The sequence below is a fragment of the Anneissia japonica genome, unplaced genomic scaffold (genome assembly GCF_011630105.1).
Source record: "Anneissia japonica isolate Jap-2015-1 unplaced genomic scaffold, ASM1163010v1 scaffold287932_len317664_cov166, whole genome shotgun sequence".
Lineage (NCBI taxonomy): Eukaryota > Metazoa > Echinodermata > Crinoidea > Comatulida > Comatulidae > Anneissia > Anneissia japonica.
The window spans coordinates 99,744-119,342 of record NW_022735649.1 but is presented as its reverse complement, the minus strand read 5'-3'; the positions used below and the strand labels follow the sequence as shown (position 1 = coordinate 119,342).

The 19,599-nt window shown below is 34.1% G+C and overlaps 1 protein-coding gene across 4 annotated transcripts in view; it reads left to right on the top strand.

The window, feature by feature from the left end:
• The window catches only part of LOC117116662 (probable diacyglycerol O-acyltransferase tgs1), a 49,452-nt gene that overhangs the window by 17,513 nt on the left and 12,340 nt on the right, over positions 1 to 19,599 (top strand). Inside the window, exons 2-3 of one of the 4 annotated variants that reach the window (XM_033260740.1) lie at positions 1,879 to 2,021; positions 17,228 to 17,317. In XM_033260740.1, coding sequence (XP_033116631.1) covers positions 2,003 to 2,021; positions 17,228 to 17,317 — 109 coding nt within the window. In that variant the 5' untranslated portion in view covers positions 1,879 to 2,002. Of the gene's footprint in view, positions 1 to 1,878; positions 2,022 to 6,944; positions 7,070 to 9,438; positions 9,642 to 17,227; positions 17,318 to 18,581; positions 18,689 to 19,599 lie in introns of those variants that run through there. The other 3 variants (XM_033260741.1, XM_033260739.1, XM_033260742.1) reach the window with 3 other exon arrangements.

Here is a 19,599-nt window from a genome sequence, read left to right as displayed (position 1 = left end):
ATTATATATATATATATATATATATTATATATATATATATATAATATATGTATATATATGTGTATATATATATATAAATTGTAACCTGAAGTCAATGGTGAACTCTAGGATATTCAGGAAGGCAAAGCCATCTGACACTCTGTGGTGGCTGATAATTTTCAGCGATAGGTCAGCATTGTCCAGACCCGAAGTCCTGGTGTGGTATGGGGGACAGGATAATTCTTGGTCATTTTAGCTCTATTGGGATAGTTTAGAGCATATTCCCAGAAGAAAAATGTTTTTGGTCATCCGATTTGTAGTTGACAGGACTAAGCCTGTCTTATTGTGGAGTTTAATCCCCTTTCCCCTCTGGTACTATCTAGATTCTATTTCAACTTGGGCACAGTTGTGGAGAAAACTCCAAGACAGGACTACTTTTTTTAGACAGATTACTGTAGCTAGGGCAGATTCAAACAGTGCAATCGCACCCCTCTGAATTGTATTGAGAAAAAATCGTCGTATTTTATTATTAATATGAATTAACCTGTAAGATTTTTAGAGTGTGAGTACATGTCCGGGCACCTAGAGGTACACTGCTCTCAAAATCTTCTCACCTCATTCACCCTCCGCCCCCCCCCCCCCCCCCCCAAATCCTGCATCCACCCCAGATTAGTGCTCTGTTTCTACAGTACTGTAAGCTTCCACTTTAATAGAATCTTATATCTGCCATGGAGCTTAATGTTTTGTCCACACTATAACATTTTATGTTCAAAATATGTGATAATGCTTATATTTGGGTGTAATATGACATCATCATGCCTATATATGGCACATTACTTACTGATTTCTTACATAAAATTTAATAGTGTAGACAGAGCTAAAAAAGAACTAGTTTTACTGAGTCCTGGCATAGTTAAAATTTATTTTTTTTAACTCGGTAAAGTATGCTAGATGCATGCTACTATATTAAATACCATTAAGTGTCCCTCATAACCTAACATCTGCCTGCCACAAGAACATAATTGTCTATTTTAATATGTGCATATTAGGCATGGCACTTCACATTATTACCCCTCTGTCATTTCAACAAAATGTCAAACGCAACACAATCTCTAGCTCCATGGAGAGTGTTGCACACCATTGCAGATCTGCACATGTGCAGTCCGCATGTATAAGCATTCAAATCTATGTTCGTGGGTGGAGAGATTGAATCGAGCGTAATACGTGCCTTGCTATTAAGAGCACGTGTGAAACAGACAACTACAGACACCTTCTGTATTTAACCTATATTTCAAATCTTCGAAATGTTTGTGTTTAATGTTTTCTTTAATAATTTTATGATGTTGAGATGTTTTCTGATTTGTATTGTTACATGTTGAGGGTCCAAATGATTTATCAGCTTTATAACAGTTTGAAAGTTAAATTTAATTTGTATTACCCACAGGGAAACTTGGTTCTCCTAAAAAGTAACATCAAAATGCAATCTCTGCGTCAAAGTGTTCTTGTGGTTCTAAAATTATGCATCCAGTTCTATGCCACCCGACAACTTATAGGACATACCTACCCACTTTAGGGATCCTGCAGTTTTATACCGACATACCTACTTTAAGACCCCAGTTTACTTGATTTAATATTCTGTTCTAAAACAACCTTTCTGTTTCGCTACAATATTCTTTGATTAGAGGTTTTTTATTCAATTTTGTCTAGTTTATTAGACTCACAGCCTTTGTCTTCAGACACTATGATCAAATAATGTTTTATTTATACAATTTACATATTTTGTCAATATTCACCAAATAACTGCGTTGGTATTCAAAGGTTAAAGGTTAACTTTAATCTTTGTATTATTATTATTATTTACATTTTGCAAGTATTATATGAATTGTTTTTTATTGACAGGTGTTTGTCCAGGAAGGTGTAATCTGTAGCATTGACCAGGTCTATTGTAGAGCAGTAAAAACTTATCTTTTCAAGTATCATTGGAGATTATAATGGCGTGACACCAGCACTGGTACAGGGACTTATGTTCCAACATCTCTTAGGTAAGATATCTTCATTATTTTACCTTATGGAGTGTACTTGTAGTATTTGTATAAACACAATTTGTAAAGTTGTAGCACAGATAGAGAGAGTATTGGGTTCTCTGTCAGTCAGCAGACACCAGTGTGTGATGGCAGATCATACATTGTAATTTTTCAACTATGAATTTTCTTGCATGGCGTAGCTCCTTTTTCTTCAGATAGTGGTTGCTGTTTTTTCTCTTCAATGATACTTGTCACATTTTTTATATGGAGTTGTCAGATGGAAAGCATGTTATCAAACAGAGATCTGTTACTCTGTAAAAAATATAATTTAGTTGTCAGAAGAAAAGTTTTCATTATAGAGATGTGGTACATTGTTCCTGTATTTGCTGTCTAGATCAATTTTCGTAAACTGGTTTTCTATAGGTAAAGGTAGGAGGAATCCATTAAACTTGCAGCTCGTTGCGCTGAATTACGTATGGGCGTGGTCCATGACTATTGTAGCAGCCATAGAGAGGTGCTTAGTTCACATCATTCCACAATGACAACAGCTGAAATGAACCATACTGTAGCATCGAGGTATTAAACCTCCTACTGTACTCTTCCGAAAAGTACAGTACAGCATGGGTTCTTTAAATTTACACACTGGACCTCCCGTTTTATCCGAGAGGACTTGACTCTACAATCTGAACCCTGGGTGAGGAGTGGCTTGAACCAGTGACTATGTTATGGGCGCCCAGCACCCTGCCTTACTGCTCGACAACTCGACTCGCCTGTAGCCGAGTCCAAACCTACCGACAATCGCCACACTGCTCCACAATCATTACATAGGCAAAACTGTTAGCATTAGATGTTATTTTTATATAAGTATATGATTTTAGTACAGTAAATCAGTATGTGAAATAAAAAGAAATTGACATAGGATATGTTGATAGTTATTTTGAAGTATAGGTACTCATCATAGTTAATTGTTGAAAACATGCACAGTGGTTGTCCAATAAAAAAAAAAAAATTGGCATCGTTCGCCAAAATGGCGAAAGCAGATTTTAATATAAACAAATTTAATCTTTGTCTAGGCTAGGCATAGGCTAGGCTCTTAAGTAATTACCATCTTGAGCAGCAGACATATCGCCTCACTAAGTGTCCCTATTTGCACCGCATTTAAGATTTCAGACACTGTCAAGTTTGTGGAAAATCACAGATAGATAGTTCTATCTGGGCATGCGTATGGACATGCATGGGCAGTTTTAAAGCACACAGTCTGATCATTGCCTGCAGATGACACGCTAAAAATATCGTTTCCACGCTAAAGACAACGCTAAAACGTTATTTCTTCAGCGAGTTTGCAAAACATAGATATTATACTATACTACATAAAATATAATACATGTATTCTAAAAATCTGAATCTCCTATTCCGATTGTGTTATTCGGTCCAAACACAAATATCAATTTCTAAAATCAGACGATCTATCAGTTACAGTATGTAAACATTGTAATAAAAAATAACAAAACTTACAAGCATAGGCCTACCAGATGCCGTGGAAAGAAACTGGAGATTACAATAAATTGATTAAAATGACACGCCAGTAAATGTTAATATTACATAAAATAAAAATTAAACCTTCCACCAGACAATACTCAAAGCATGTCTGCGGGTGATGCTTATCAGTAGACGTTTAATTTGGATTCGGACGTCGTTAAATACGTCACTGGTGTAGATTAAGAAAGTACATAGCCTCAGTCACTCATGTTGCTATTTTAATTTCAAAGGAAATTTGTAGAGAATGAAATTTTTCGATAAAATGTAACTACAGTATAATAGAGTTTCTTTATTTGTTTAAATAATCTGTTTACTTAAAACTTTATCGGTTATTACGCTGAACTTGTTTTTGTCATGCACTACACCTATGAAACTTTGGGTGATCTGACATCATCCCAATCTAAGTATGTGTTTGCCTAAAGGGCAGGGTTTTGGAGGCGCGTTCTTATTTTTAATTTGGTGAAAAAAATGAAAAACCTTCCTCAATTTTGGCAAAAGAAAATTTGACCCTAGCGTGAGCATAAGGTTTCAAAGGCATATTAAATTGATTTTTTAGATAGATAGAGTCTACTAATATGTAGAAAATACATATAATTTTTTCCTCTCCATGACGAATTGCGGTTTTTCTCCCCGATGGGGGGTGGGAGGTCGAGATCTGGCCCTCCTGGTCCCCCAACTGGCGCCATCCATGTTCAGGAGTGGAACTTTCTGGTGCTTAGAAAAACTACTGTACAATTTTGACCATGTTAAGCTGTTATGAATAAATATTTGAACATACAATATTGTCCAAAAAAATGTTTATAAATTCTTTTTTGGATTTCTGTCTTGACGTTCCCTGCCACTCTATTTTGGCATTCCATAACATGACTTAATAATGCTAAACATGGTTGCTATGTCTGGCAATTAAGTTGAGAGTTATTACATCAGCATAATATATGGGTCTCTAAACTCAGCATTACTCCAGTCCATGTTGTCTCAGGTTACAGGGTACAGTATTATCAAGGAGGTATAATTTTTATCCCCTTGGTACTATCATCCATTTCTAACAGCTTGTTCAATGTAACATGTAATAATATTACTTCTTGTACAGTATGTTCATGTTATGGCCTAAAGGCTACCTTATCCAGCTTATAGTATATGAATATCCTTTCTACATGCCATGACATACTGTACAGTATTATCATGACATATCGTGTCATTCAAACAATTCAGTAATCAAAATATCTTCAGACACATGTACAGTATGCTAATCATGCAAGATCCACAAAGTTTGTGCAAAAGATCCAACTTCATATCAGTATCAAAAATATGTTTAATTCTATCATGTTTATTTGCATGCCACTAAAAAATTCTCCTGGGTAAACCTTTGGCTAGACTTGCCACAAGTCTCTAATTTATTGGTTCTTCATAGTTTTAGAAACTTTCGGAGAGCGCCACCAACATATCTAGAAGCTTTTTATGCTGTTGAATTTGGATCGCGGAATTAGAAAAGCCTGGAACGCCATGTAAAGTAATATAGAATGCCATTGGTGCCAAAATCTATTTATTTTTAATAGTTTCAAAAGTTTTTTGGGGACTGTGGATCTTTTCTAACCTTTGGCCATCCCAGGGAAGGTTTTAGTGGGGGATCCAGAAGGGCAAAGGACCCTCTGTCAAAGAATTTCCAGCAAAGTTGTCGAGGAAAATCAAATCTTGAGCACCGAAAGTACAATTCAAGCATGCCAATATTAAGCTGTCAAATTTTAGGTATTAAAAACTGTTCAGTGCGAGCAGTACTACCGTATGTGTGAGGTGTATACTGTTGCGATCGTAGGGGTTTCAGTGGCGGCGCCAGCTCTTCCCCCGGCGGGGCTGCTACCACCAACAGGGGGACTAGTAACCCCGACAGGGAGATTCTTAACTTGCATGGTTTTCTATCAAATTATCCTTTTTAAATAAAGAATCCCATAATTACCTTTTATTATTTTTTAATAAAAAAATAAAATTACCCTGACAAATTTAATTTTTTCCCTGACCGGAGCAGGGGAGGGGGATAGATCATGGACCTCCTTGTCAGGGAGCTTATACCCCTCATCGGGGAATTCCTGGTGCCGCCCTGGGCAATTCTCTCTCTGCTAGAACTGGGTTTCCACCTCAGAATATAATCCTTTCACATCATCAGCTCTGTCCCAAGGCAGTCAGCCAGCTTCAATTAGAACTTTAATTACATACTACATAAATTCTCCATGCATTACCGTTACCCTTTTAAATTGGCTGGTAATGAATTTAAGAGTTTTCAGAGTAAAATCAGCATACAGTGTTATGTTTCAATCTGTGTCATACTTTATTGATAACTGATTTATTTTCTTTAAATTAGTTTTCAATCTTCGCCTCATTATATTGATAGCTCACTTATTTCTTTTGAGCAGGGTCGAAAAATGTGTGCAATTGGGTGTCAGAGGTACAGTACTCCCAGTGGCGTACTATGAACTCTCAGCCCTGGGTATTTATCATCATTTTTTCCCATACATTGTCTGAGTGGGGCTTTTAAGGAGCAATGAAGCAGTAGTTTGTAAGGCCTGAAGTTAAGCCTTAGCCAGAGACCTCTTTGTTAAACCACTGGATATTGCGTTCCCAGAGGCTTTTTTGTGGGGGCGGGAGGATGCATTGAGGGAACCTCACTTGGGCTATTATTTAATGAATTGGAGATAATTTTAATTGTTACTTTGTTGATAAGCCATTCTCTCCCTAGGATATCTGACCGTCATTGACTTTTCAGTGCGGTTGACTTCAATACACCGCCAGAATAGGAAACAATTTTTTTTCTGTTGTGAGTAAGCAGATCAGATCTTTATTTATTTATTTATTTATTTATTAATACAGTATAATTTTGCTCACTCCTAATGACCACTGGTATGTGCTATATTGTGTATAACATTTGGTGCTAGAGGCATTTTGTGAAGGTAGCCTGCTTTTGAATAAGCAGTTCAATTTTTAATTACAGTTTTTAAGTAGTTTCTGGACACATTTACTAGAAATAATATCTTAGATTTAAACAGAATTTTTTACCCTGCTTTGTGTGCCAATGAGATCCCTATTTTGACAAGATTGGCTTGTGTACAGTTCACAATAATTATGTGCAAAAAAAATTCCATTCTGTGTTCTCTGTATCAATATAGAGCTTTTAAAGCATTATATTAGTTTTACGTGCGCGTTTTAAGCAGTAAAGAAGAGTCATGGTTTACAGTTCATAGCGATTTCTTACTATTAACTATGTTAATACGTACAGTGCCTTTCCCTAAGGCTGAGTACTAATTTATAAATGCAGACCATTATGAGCCGTATAGTAGGTGAGACTTGGATGTAATTGGCTGTTGAACTTATAAAAGGCTGGTTTATCAGCCTGAATTGGATTTTTCTAAATGCTATATTCACCTTGGTCAATACTCTCCTGCCTAGCTGGGCATGGTGCTGTTTGTAGCCTGAAAGCTGTCGAGAAGTGTGCTTGTAAACCTTGGGCTGGTGATCAAGACTATTGCACAGTAAATGTAAGTAATTTTCTTGTAGAGATTCATTCTGCCTAATGTTTCCATATAGATTGCATTTTGAAAAATGCTCTTTGATGTGATTGGTAGATTACACATTGGTAGTGACAGTGGAGTACTAGAATCAGAGTAGGATCATACGGCAGGGAATGGATTACAATCAATTATAAGGCTACAGGGTGAATAAATTTAGAGTTCTGACAAAATCTGTCCTTTTCCTGCTAGATATGTTTTATGTTATTGATTGTCATACTGGGTTGATGAAAATCTATTTAAGATTAAAATGTTAATGGCCAAAATAACGCCATTGAAATATTCTATAAATATCTGTAGATTGTTTACTTCGCAATCTCAGAGTCATGTGTATGACTTCTCAAAAATTGTAATAAACTTGCAATGATGGCACCAAGTTTTCTTTATAATTTCTTTATATTCTGTGTCTATATATATGTCCAACAATTCTCAATCAAACCACCATTATATAACCTACAGTATATAGCAATTCACATGTAGCACAAAATAAAATCTGACTAATATTTGCTGGATGTTTATTGAGCCTGTTTATATAAAAGACACTTACGAATGAAATAGAAAAATGGGGTTCCGAAGCATGGAACTGAAATAGTCTTAAAAAATGTACAAAGGTTGCCCCAATACTTTATTACTGGCACAAAAAGGAGCATTAATTGGTGTTAATTAAAGAGTCGGATTAATGGCTATGAAAACCATAAAACTTTATTTATTACAAAAAAATGTAACATTTTTCAGGGATATCTTTGTAGATATTCGTACCAATATTATTCGTATTCACAACAGTACCATAGTTACCAACCTGAGAGATTTGAAATGCGTGAGTGACTATACCAGTTGGCTGTGGAGGGGTCCAAGCGGCAGGGGAACCACCCCTCCCCCCAACCGCTCCGACGATCTGAGCATTTTTAAGCTTTTTTAAAACGATTTCAGGGAGTGTTTGTTGATAACACAGGTACATAAGCAAAAATATTATTAATAAAGCCAATTTAAGTTTTGATGTAGGCCTACTGTATGTTTAATTTGAGCACCTGCACTATGTAGACCTACACAAACATTTCATTACTGATCAATTTTTAGTAACTCGTTAGTGAAATAAGTAGGGCCTTCAAGGAAATACTGTACTCGTGACTCAAGTTACTGCATCACCCTTTTTATAGTATTAATATAACCACATTTTGTTACAATTTCTGTATGAAATATTTAAACTATTGGACAATTTGCTGACTAAATTGCTGAATTGTAGAATATAAGATGTTTCTTTCGACTACTGTACGATGACCAATGAGTCAGAAAAACATTGTTTGTATGACTCTAGTCTAGGGCTAGGCCCATGTTCATGCGACAAGGCTATGCAAACATGTTCAAGTTTTTATCTATTTATTTCACTCCATTTTAAATCTAATAGGTCAAAAGTCTGACGTTTATTAAAGAAATATTTACCACAGCTTTTCAATAAGTTATTTTACGATAAGATGTACAAATAAATAACTTTGAGGAGTTTACAAACTGTCGAAGTTTACTTTAAGTGGAGGCTTATTGTATAAAGAAACTGCCAACTACTGTAGCCTCAAAAAACATGAAAACTATGCATGCAACTTGTCTAAATATTGGCCGTATTCGACTGGTCGTTCTTCGTTAAACCACGCCCACCTGCGCAGTAATAAAATCGTACTTAATGAAGACAACCAGTCAAATAGAAAACTGGTAAATACTCGACAAAACAAAATGGCTGCATGGTTTCCGTGATACACGCTGCGTAATCAAGGCTGCTTCGGATTGTGGCAGTATGGGTTTTTCGTAAAAAAAATGTTTTCATAATTTTTTTTAATTCTGAGCCTACAATTATTTTTTTACTTTAGTGTGGGTAAATATTGTAATTTTTATTTTCTGAAATTTAATCTAAATTATATATATTAACGCAAATGTTGTTGCTAAACTTACCAATCGGCCATATATTTTTTGGTCATGTGCATAACATAACACTGATTAACACATTCTGGTTACGTTAATTTTCATTGTCAATGAAGTCTATTTTACGAACCAGTCGAATGAAAATAATACTCAACGAAAATTCATACTCGACGAAATGAACCAGTCGAATAAGCCCATTATTTGCATGTCTAATAAACACTTTCAAAATATTAACAAGAGCCACACATGCCACCCCAGGTCAAAAGTAAGTGAGGAAGATACAGTAAATTTGCTAAGCAACGCAAGGCATGATGGGACTTCATACCTGTATTACTTTGTTTACTGATCAAAGTGTAGAATGTGTGTCAACAATCAAGCTAACCATTTACTACAGTAGGGTCATGTGATCTCTTTGCATGTGTGTAAATGATTGTGGATTATTACAGTCGAGTCCATTTTTGTCTGAAATACCATATTTTGAAAGTTGCCATTAAGTGGAAGCTTGTTCAAGTAAACTCTGTTGCCTTCTTATATTGGAAACAATGTAGAAACATTTGTTTCTTTCATATAATCATTGGAATTTAGGTGGAAACAGGCTGCAACATGTCTTTCTTTGCAGTAACAGCAAAGAGTAAGTTGGATATTTCTTTTGTTCTACACTAAAGGTTTATATCTCATTCAGCTGCTATATGATATACTTTAATTTTTCTCAATTTGTTATATTATTATTATTACAGTATTTAGAAACTTGACGCAAAAGAGTGATTTTTTTTTAATTGCACTTTGTTGTAATAATCAATTTTTTAAAAAGGGTCAGGACAACTTAGTATACAGACCTTCCATAAATCAGGCGTATTCCCTGCCAGCCCTGAAACGTTGGACTGTAAAATGAAATTTCATGAACAAAATGATTTTGTACTTTTCAGAACAGCTTAAAATAAAAGATTGTTTCATTATATGTCAGAAGACTTTCGCCCTGGATCCCCAAAAGGGTTTTTCTTTTGACTGTACCGTGTGTTCTGCTCTTTATTGAATATTGTAAACCCCTGACCATACAGGGCCACCGAGAGGGGCAAAGGGGAAACATCCCCGGGGCCCAATCTTAAAGGGGCCCATAGAAATTGCAGATAGCATTTTTTTCCCCACATTTTTTCAAAAATAATGATTACTATCATGGGGCCCTCAATAATGGCATGGGTCCCTCCAGATTGACAGGATCCCCTCAAAAAAATTTTCTCTCTTTCGATGCAATCTTTCAAGTGCTTCGCCCTCGTAACTGGGGCCCACACCAACCCTTGCCCCTATTACAGTTTCCCTCTTGGCGGCCCTGCCCCTGACCGACATCTTTGCTTCACTTGAATTTTTTCTTGTGGTCGATTTGAATGTGTTAATAATTTTAATAAAAACAAAAAGTAAAAACAAACAATACGATTGTCATATTAGTTGATTTAAATATTGAACAAATAAAAGATTCATACACATTACTCTCACCAACATTCATCACTCCCAACTTTATCCACCCTTTATATCTTAATTATTTATTGATTACAACATTCTTGAGGAAAATATAAAACAATATGTACAGTAAAATGTTGAGAAATTTATCCTACTCAGAAAAAAAGCATGGTGAAGGTAAAGGTGGAGAAATAAACCCATATCATGCATTGTGCTGAATTGTGTATGGGCATTGTCTAACTGCCGTAAAGAGGTGTTTATATGTGTAAAGGACCTCCATTTTAAGTCCTTATCCGAGACGACTTTTTCCTACCAACCGAACCCACAGAGCAAAAAGGGGCTTGAACCAGCGAACACCCCTGCTTGGCCACTTGACTTGCAATGGAGAACAGCTGCAGTTCAACTAATCAAAAGCTTGTGATTCTGATCTAGCCAGTTATATGTGTCCATGGAAAGTGCGGTTTTCTTTCAGAATTCCCACCGACTTCATATTGAAGGCTTTGTCGCAACATAGGCAATACCTGTACCTGTTGAATGCCAATCCACTATTTATGGATTACCCTTCCAGGTGATTGATTCGATGATCAGAGTAATAGTATGAATTCTAATCTTGAAACTTGAAAATGGTCACCTTCCATGGTGTAGACTAGGGGATACAGACGCACCCTCACAGCACAAAATTACCTCCGCCGGAAATAAATTTGTCCGTTTAAAGTGAAATAGTGATACAGTAGTTCCACATTCTTAATTTTTTTTGGATTCTGTCACCCCTCCCTCTTTTCCCCTGTCCTCTCCTCTCCCTCTCCACCATGGTGAAACCAGTTTACACATGGTTTTACAATAGATTAAAAATATAATGATGCACTGGTAGTCAATTTACAAAAATAAGGCAACAGTAAAAACATTATGGAATACACTTTTTTTCATAAGAACACACTAAAAACTGCTTAAAAAATATAGAACAAAGTACTGTAAGAACAAATTGAGGCTGAGGTAAAATGTCAAATGAGGTTTTTATTTTTGAAAAATAGAAAAACAAGCAAATCAAGCTGTCACATACAGTAAAATATTGATGTTTCAAAAGGTTATATCAACATTATATATACTCATGTTTAATACCTTCTGTAATACAGTTAAAGTATACTGCTGTATGTTGCATGTGGGAAAACAAGTTTCATTTTCAGTTTTCAATTGATTATCATAATAGATATGATTCTGATTCTGTACAATAATAAGTGTGTAAAATAAGAACAAAAAGGACGTTTTGAGCCTGAAATTGGCAAAAAAAAAATAGAAAATTGAGCCTAGAAAAATTTTTATTAGTGCTTATAAAAGTGTGTATTTGTGAGTTTCTCTAAATTCTACAGTATTGCTACGTGTTATTTATGAATTTATATTGTTTGTTTTGCGTTATGTAAGCTATAAAATAAGTTCAAAATTTTGATCATTTGAAGCATCCATTGGCTGCAACACAAAAATACCATACCTTAAAACTAAGTAGAAATTCTGATCCAAACGGATTATGTGCCATGGAGATTGGGTTGAAAAGAGATTAATTTCTTTGGAAAATAATAATTTTGTATTGATCCCTGTCACATGGTAAATATAATGTAGTACAGTAGTTTCATCCATGATCCAATCACATTTCTTGGACTTGATCATATGGCTCAAGAGACATTAAACCATTAGCACACCCTTGGTAACGGCATTTAAGATGTCTTGAAGGAATGTTGTATGTCCACCAGCAGTACCTTGACTAGAATCTTGTGTCGCACATTTTGTAGAATTTTTTTTTTTCTTTCCTCCACATCCAACAGCAAGTAACTTGCCAATTACAGGATGTAATGCTTTATAAACCAAACTGTTTTACTTTTTTATGCTCAGGCGTGGAGCAAGCTGTTTTAGTCATGAGAAGAGAAAACCCTGCTGTGACGTTGACAGGGTTTGAACCAGGACCTTGGGATTTGAGGTCAAGCATCTGAACCACCACGTTATTCAACTCCACTCACAATTTATTTGTTGCGTCATTCAATAGTATTTTGTTTCCTAAAGGCAGCAGGTCATTCTCATCTATCAATGCGTATTTACATTGTAAAAAATGCTGAGTATTAAAATCATATCCTCCCGTGTCTATTCTGAGTAAAAATTTACATAATTTTACATACAGTAACCAATATACTGTACTCAACTCCCTATGTAAGCCTATTATTTTTTTTTTTAGTTGAATTTACTTAGATAATCCATTCCTCATGTTTATGGACATTGATCAGTATTGCATTCTTAGAAATTGTGTGTGTGAGCATCTTGTACAATTAAAAAATAGAATAATAAATGAGCTGTTTTAATGTGCCATAGTACAGTATTAATATATTGTGTTCTGTAAAATTTTGTGTTTGATTTGAGCTAGGTATAAAATTAATGGCATTTAATGCCCTATATGAGATTTATCTTATTTCAGATATCAAAAGGTACATAAACCAGAATATTAATAATCAAAAATAGTATGTAGATTATTAACTACAGATAACTTTTTTAATATAATGATTTATTACTTTTGTCAATAAATGTGTAATATGTATCATTTTAAATTAAAAAAGAGCATTCATGAAATATTTAAACAGAGAAACTCTCTTACAATCTATTATATGAAGGCCAAATAAAAAAAATTACTTGTTTAGCATTTTTTTTTTCTACAGTACTCTCTATCAGTAATCCATAAACGAATCCCTGTTGGATGCTACTTCTACTTTAGCAGTGCCATGCCTGGCACAACTGGGATTGTATAGGCTGCAAAACTCAACACATACCCAACTGAGCATGATCCTATATGTGTACTTTTCAACTTCATAAAACAAAGTAAATCAAAACAAAGAAATAGTTCTGAAAATATAGATATTTTCAATTTCAGTCAAAAAAACAAAAAAAGCTAGTTAGTAAAATTGTTTTACTTCACTTAAAATATATTGATTCTGATTAGCATTTTTCTGAAAGTATTTATCTTCTTCTTCTTTTTTTTAATTTTTTTATTCAGTTGGGGAGATGATGCTATACAGTAGTATATTTTTTTATTTGGCCTAATATAAGACTTGTGTTTTACACCTCCCCTTTTATAACCTTCATTCACCCCTTATGTATGATTATTATTCATACTCTATTTGTCTAGATACTGTATGTTTCTGAATATTTTTGCACCTTCAAAACCTATGGTAAATTGATAATTTTTTTTTTTGTCTTTTCCAAAGTTTCAGCCTTTAAGATTAATGTCCATTACTGCTTCAGTCAGTATCTTTTTTAATACTGTTAATTCATTGGCAAGTATGAATGTATAGTAGGTCTTGGAATGGCTTAACTACCAGAATTCAAAGAAAACTTCCAAAAACCCTATTTAGTTCTTTGATTTATGAGCCAATAACTATCCCAATTTTTTTTTTTTTTGTCATGTAGGTCTACATTAGCGTGTGCTACTGGACATTTACAAAAATCATACATCCGTATAATAATTTTTATATAGTTTTATATTAAACTTTTTTCTGTCTTATCCTGTAATTAATTTTAATGTGGTGAAAGTTAGACCACAATTCAAAGCAACAGACTGTAAATCTCAGTTGAGGAAAGACCTGCACATAAGAGTGATAAATTTCAGGTAATATTTTAGTATGTGTTTGTTACTGGCAAATTAGATAAAGCGGTAAGTGCAGTGTTGAGCATTAAAGCGCATGTTTAAAACATTCTGATGCTGATCCTCACTTGTGCTCTTGGAAAAGACATTTTACATTAATTACTGCTAGGGATGGTAAGTGACATTGGCCTTGTGGGGATAATGGATTAAAAACATTTAGTACCTTAATTTTTTTTTAAATGTTAAAATTTTACAAGTGTATATGGCACATTTTTGTTGGAGCTAAGAAGCACATGGACAGTCTCTGAAAAGGGTTAATATTAATGTCAGGTTTGCTGTTAGTCCAAGCATACTGTATGGGCTCGACCAGAACACAATATGTTTCTACTATTCTTTATTTACCTTAGTCTCTGTACACTGGGCCTAAGGCTTAGGTTTATTTAACCTTATCCAGGAATTTTTTATTCTACACCTCCCCACCCCCGAATCATGAATGAAAAAGGTCATAAATCAGCCCTTTTATTATAAAAAGATCAGGCTACTCAACTCTAGGGTACTAAACAGTTTACTTACTATCAGGTCTGTGTACATAGGTGTTCGTTATGTTTGAGAAACCAAATTTTCCCACTAGATGTACTGATACTCTACAGAATATTACACGTCATTGGCAAACAATGTGCTTCAATATTTAATCAATGTTTTGTTTTATTTAGTTTAGTTTTTTTTTTTTTTTTTTTTGAAGTATTGTATCCATGGTGGCTTTTATTATATGGTACTACAGTAATATATTACTTCCTTGCAGCAGGTCTGCATTTTTTTTTTTTCTTTTGTGACTTTGACTACAAAAATTATCTTAAATTCCTCTAGCGTCAAATGTTGTATATAAACTATATAGCCCAACGAGGGTTGTTTGGAGGAAATTTTGTTTTTAATGCCTCCAGAGAAATGTTTGATGCTTCAAAATTACCTACTGGTCATATGGTCACACAATTTTACCAAACCTGCATGCAATGCCATCCTGTTTCAAACCACATTTTATAGTGATTAATATTTACTTATGGTAAGTCTGGTCAACACAATTTTCTTATTAGGTGTTATTAAGAACCATGTAATTTATTCTGTTGACTTCTGTGTCGCAGTATTAGTTGGTGCCTAAATTCCATACTTAACACAATTCTCTGCAATGCCTCATCATTTTTCATTAGCACTGTCTTCTCTCTCATAAAGCAAAGACAATGTTTCTTTATGTTGCTACTAATCACCATTTCTAATTTTGTTTAATGCTAAAACAGATCCTCTACAATGTGTATTTATAGATCTTGCATCTCGTTGAAATAAGTGTGTTGTTTGTGGTGAGCGTGCTCTTTCTGACCTAAATATCATGTGATCTACAGTAATTGCTATCGTGTTTCCAGAGACATTCGTTTTTGACTCGCGTGTTATTTTTACTTAAGAAAAATACTGCTGTTGACATTTTTCTTCGGCGAGCAAGGCCGCAAGTTTTTGTTTTTGTTTTTTTTGTTTTTTTTTATCGAACTTCTTGAAATGAGGCTACTTGCATCATCTGTAATTAAAAATGGTACATTTAATTTGCGATAGTCCTTTATTCAATTGTGATATTTTAAACAATTTTTAATACTAATTGTAATGTATTTGGGGAAAACCTGAAATAATCACAAATAATTTGATTTTGTTTTTTCTAATTAGTGACTTTTTCTACAGGGCATTTATTTATTACAACATAAGTAAAATACAAACATATGCCCTCCAAGGCTAACCAAAATTAAAACATTGAGGATTCTCCACGGCATCAAATAAAATATAAAACATTGTAATAATGCATTAAAGAAATAGAAAAATACTAATTTCATTTTATTCTTTCAGTAAATGTAATTGAAAGTATTGATTACTATGATCAGCTATGCAATATATATTTCTACATTTTAATTTTCATTTGGACACTACTTCTAATATCTGTCATTCAGTTCTGTATAGTACAGGGTAAACACAGTAGGTAATGTAGTGTAAATGCTATCAGTAAATATTCCCAATGTTGTAATTTTTTTTTTCATACAATAGCGCTTAGTACAATTTAGTATTTGAAAACATTCCACAAACTCATGTTTGTACAAGATACGATTTATTGTCTGATTAAATATGAAAAAATCCTCAAAAATGAAATTATGTTGAAAAGATATTTAAAATATAATAAGTTTACTATAACTTTTAATAACACAAATCAAACACCATAAAGTATTACAATAAATAATTAATTACCAAAGGGTCTATGCAGAAAATATAGAAGGTGTATTATTAATTCGTTATGATGGTAATTTTTCTCAGTGCTATTAACTTAACAAAATTAAGCAATTTATCCAAATATTGTGTTTTTTAGCTAATTTTCCCTAGACACTGCAAAGATGTTTCTGTGTCCTACAGTGAACTTCAATACTGTACTGAACATGTCATTCCATGAGGAGTTGGTTAAGCATCAATCCTGTGTACAGGGCGCCTGTGCATGTTAAACAAGGATAGGGGATTAATTTGTCTCCCTGAGTACTAATACAATTTCACTGCATGTCATGTATGACTGTGTGTATTGTGTGTGGTAGATATTTCAACTCATGGTACAGTACTATGTTTTTAGATACTGAACATTTGCTATTAGCTATTGGTCTATCAGCTTGGTCACACTCCATCAGCAAAATTGAAGCGGTCATTCAACCATTTTACCTGCAATGCACATTTGAACTTTAAACTTTCAAAATCAAAGCTTCTGCTGGGCAATAAATCTTTTTTTTTTTTTTTTTTTTTTGTTTGGTTTTTACTTTGTTTGAAATAATAAAATGTGTGATGAAATTTTTAAATATCCACAAAACCACAGTGGTATAAAAATAAACCAGCCAATACCTAGCTTTGCTTTTGCAACCATGGTAAACCTTTTTGCTGTGCACTTGCATGCTATTTAAACCTATAGTACAGTATTATCAACTGGCAGTAAATTACTATCAGCAACAATACCTTTGTAGATGATTCACTATAATAGTGAACTCAATTGTTTACTTGAGTATGTAATCAAGGATAGAATCTCTTATGCTGTGATTCATACCTGATGCCTTTGTCTCTCTTTTTTCTGACCATAGAAGAAGATTCCGAAGGGGAGATATTTCAGCCCGACTCTTTCCTGGTATCGACGCCAGTCAGTGGCACCTCCTCTTCCTCACGTCATCATGGTAAGCATTCTTTCTTTAAATAGTGTTAGAGGAATTGGTGATGTTATATCTCATATGATAAGATATACATATTGATATGATATACTGTACGATATGTTTGACATGTTGATGTGTGATATGTTTATAGGGTGCTATAGTAAGCATGAATATATTATTTCAATATGTAAATTATTTATTAATTTATATATTTATTCGGTCTTTAGAAAGCAGACTTGGGCTTCATTTTTTCCTATTAGGTCTATTTTACTTTTATTTTGGATTTATTAATGCTCTGTAGCATTTGCAATAGAGAGCTACTGTAAATAGGTCAGTTAAAAAAAACATCAATTATTGTCTGAAACTTACCTGGATGGACTGAGTTAAATTGCTAAGATATTTCCTGTAGAATCATCTCCACTTCAAACAACTACAGTACTCGTTAAAATGATTTCTCCCTTAGAAATTTCTGACCTGATACAGTATGCTACTACTGCGTTTTAGATTGTCAATTACATTTGTGTGATAAAAATGGTTTAGCCATATAAAACCAACTCATCTCCATGTCTTCCAATCAATCAAATATATTCATAATGATAATTAAAAAAAATATATATAAAAGTAATAGAAAGGTTATGTCTATAGCTGTTTCATGCAGTAGCAATCTTCAAGAGTGAGTGGATAGGATGGAGGTATGAGGTTCAGCAGGTGTGTATATGCTAATTGTGTTAATACAAATTCTTAATAGGTAGGAATTTGTTCCTGTGTCAGCATTTTGAAAGCAGCTCTGTTCTTTTGTTGAAAGTTGATGGTTTGTCTGCATAAATAATGTGAAATTTCTCTGTATGGCAGAGATTGCAGGGTTTTGTTTGTGTACTGTATGGCGTAGCTTTGTCAATTATGGACCATTTGATGTTGAATTGGGTGTTGCTTTCTTTAAGTTTCCATACAAGTTTTGATAATTCGGTGCTGTTAGATAACTGAAGATGCAAGGCAGTTTCCTGATAGGGGGCATTCATCTTTCATTCTTAATTTTGTTTTTTTATTTCAACCATCTTTAAAGAGGGTAACCCTTCTAGTTTAGCCCAGTAGGTTAACTGATATTCAGGGGCCCTCTTTAATAAAAAAAACAGTACAAACAACATCATTACAACATAATAATAATAATAATAATAATAATAATAATAAACTTTCAGCAGTTGCATGTACTGTATTAGATTGTGGTTTGGTGCGAAGAATTCTGCTGTTGTTGGACTGAATGATGTTTCCCATGTTTCTGGAACAGGTATAGGTAACTTTGACATTTGTTGAATCATAGCTTGTGAAGTGTACTGCCTGTACAGGAAAGTGTTTTTTAACCAAGTTCAGGAAGGATCTGCTGATAATGATATAAAAGTATGTTTTTTTTTTTTTTTTTGTTAATGAGCATATACAATGATATAGGTAATCATAATGAAATAATTATGTAGTACTACTAGAGAAACTGTAACATTTTTTATTATGTGATTTTACGATGGATTTTACCAGTTAAAAAATCATTTGCACCGCTGCACTAAGATTGTGCAAAGTGGTATGGGGAGTTGAAATGGCCGAGCGGTTAAGGCTGGGGCGCCGCAAAGTACAGCCATAATATTGGCGCTGGTTCGGACGGCACACCCGCATGGCTCTGGCGGTCAAACAGGTCTTCTCAGAAGACTGCTCATGTGCACTTTAAAGAACCCAATATATACAGCCCCTCTTGGGGACAGACGAGAGCAGCTGGACCAGTTTGCCTGGGAGCTCAGACATGAGCTCCTTAGGGTAGTTAGCAAGATTACGCAAAAACTAATGAATGGAACATCATAAAATTTAGTGAAATGGTACATAATATTCAAAGAAAAAGGTCAAAGGACAAGGTCAAGAAAATTTAATATTTTACCCTGAATATAAAAGATAAATGAATGGTCCTATACATGGCCTATGTATTGTTCGGTATTCATGCACATTGCCGAAAATAAAGGAATCATAACGTCTTTGGAATCACGCATTTCGTTTCTAAATAAAAAAATATTTGACAATGTATGAAAATTTTGATTTACTGATAAATACATAAGTAAAGATATAATTTTTTTTATTATCGACTTTGATTTAACTAATTTTTCATGTGTTAGCCTTGTACCATGCACAAATTGAGCTTAATTGTCAATTTTATTTGTTTGGTAACCATGGTTATTATCAACATTTAGTTAATTAGTTGAATTAGCTACTGAGAGATATCACAATGCAACACTCACTGGGAGAACTCATTTCATATACATTTAAAGCTT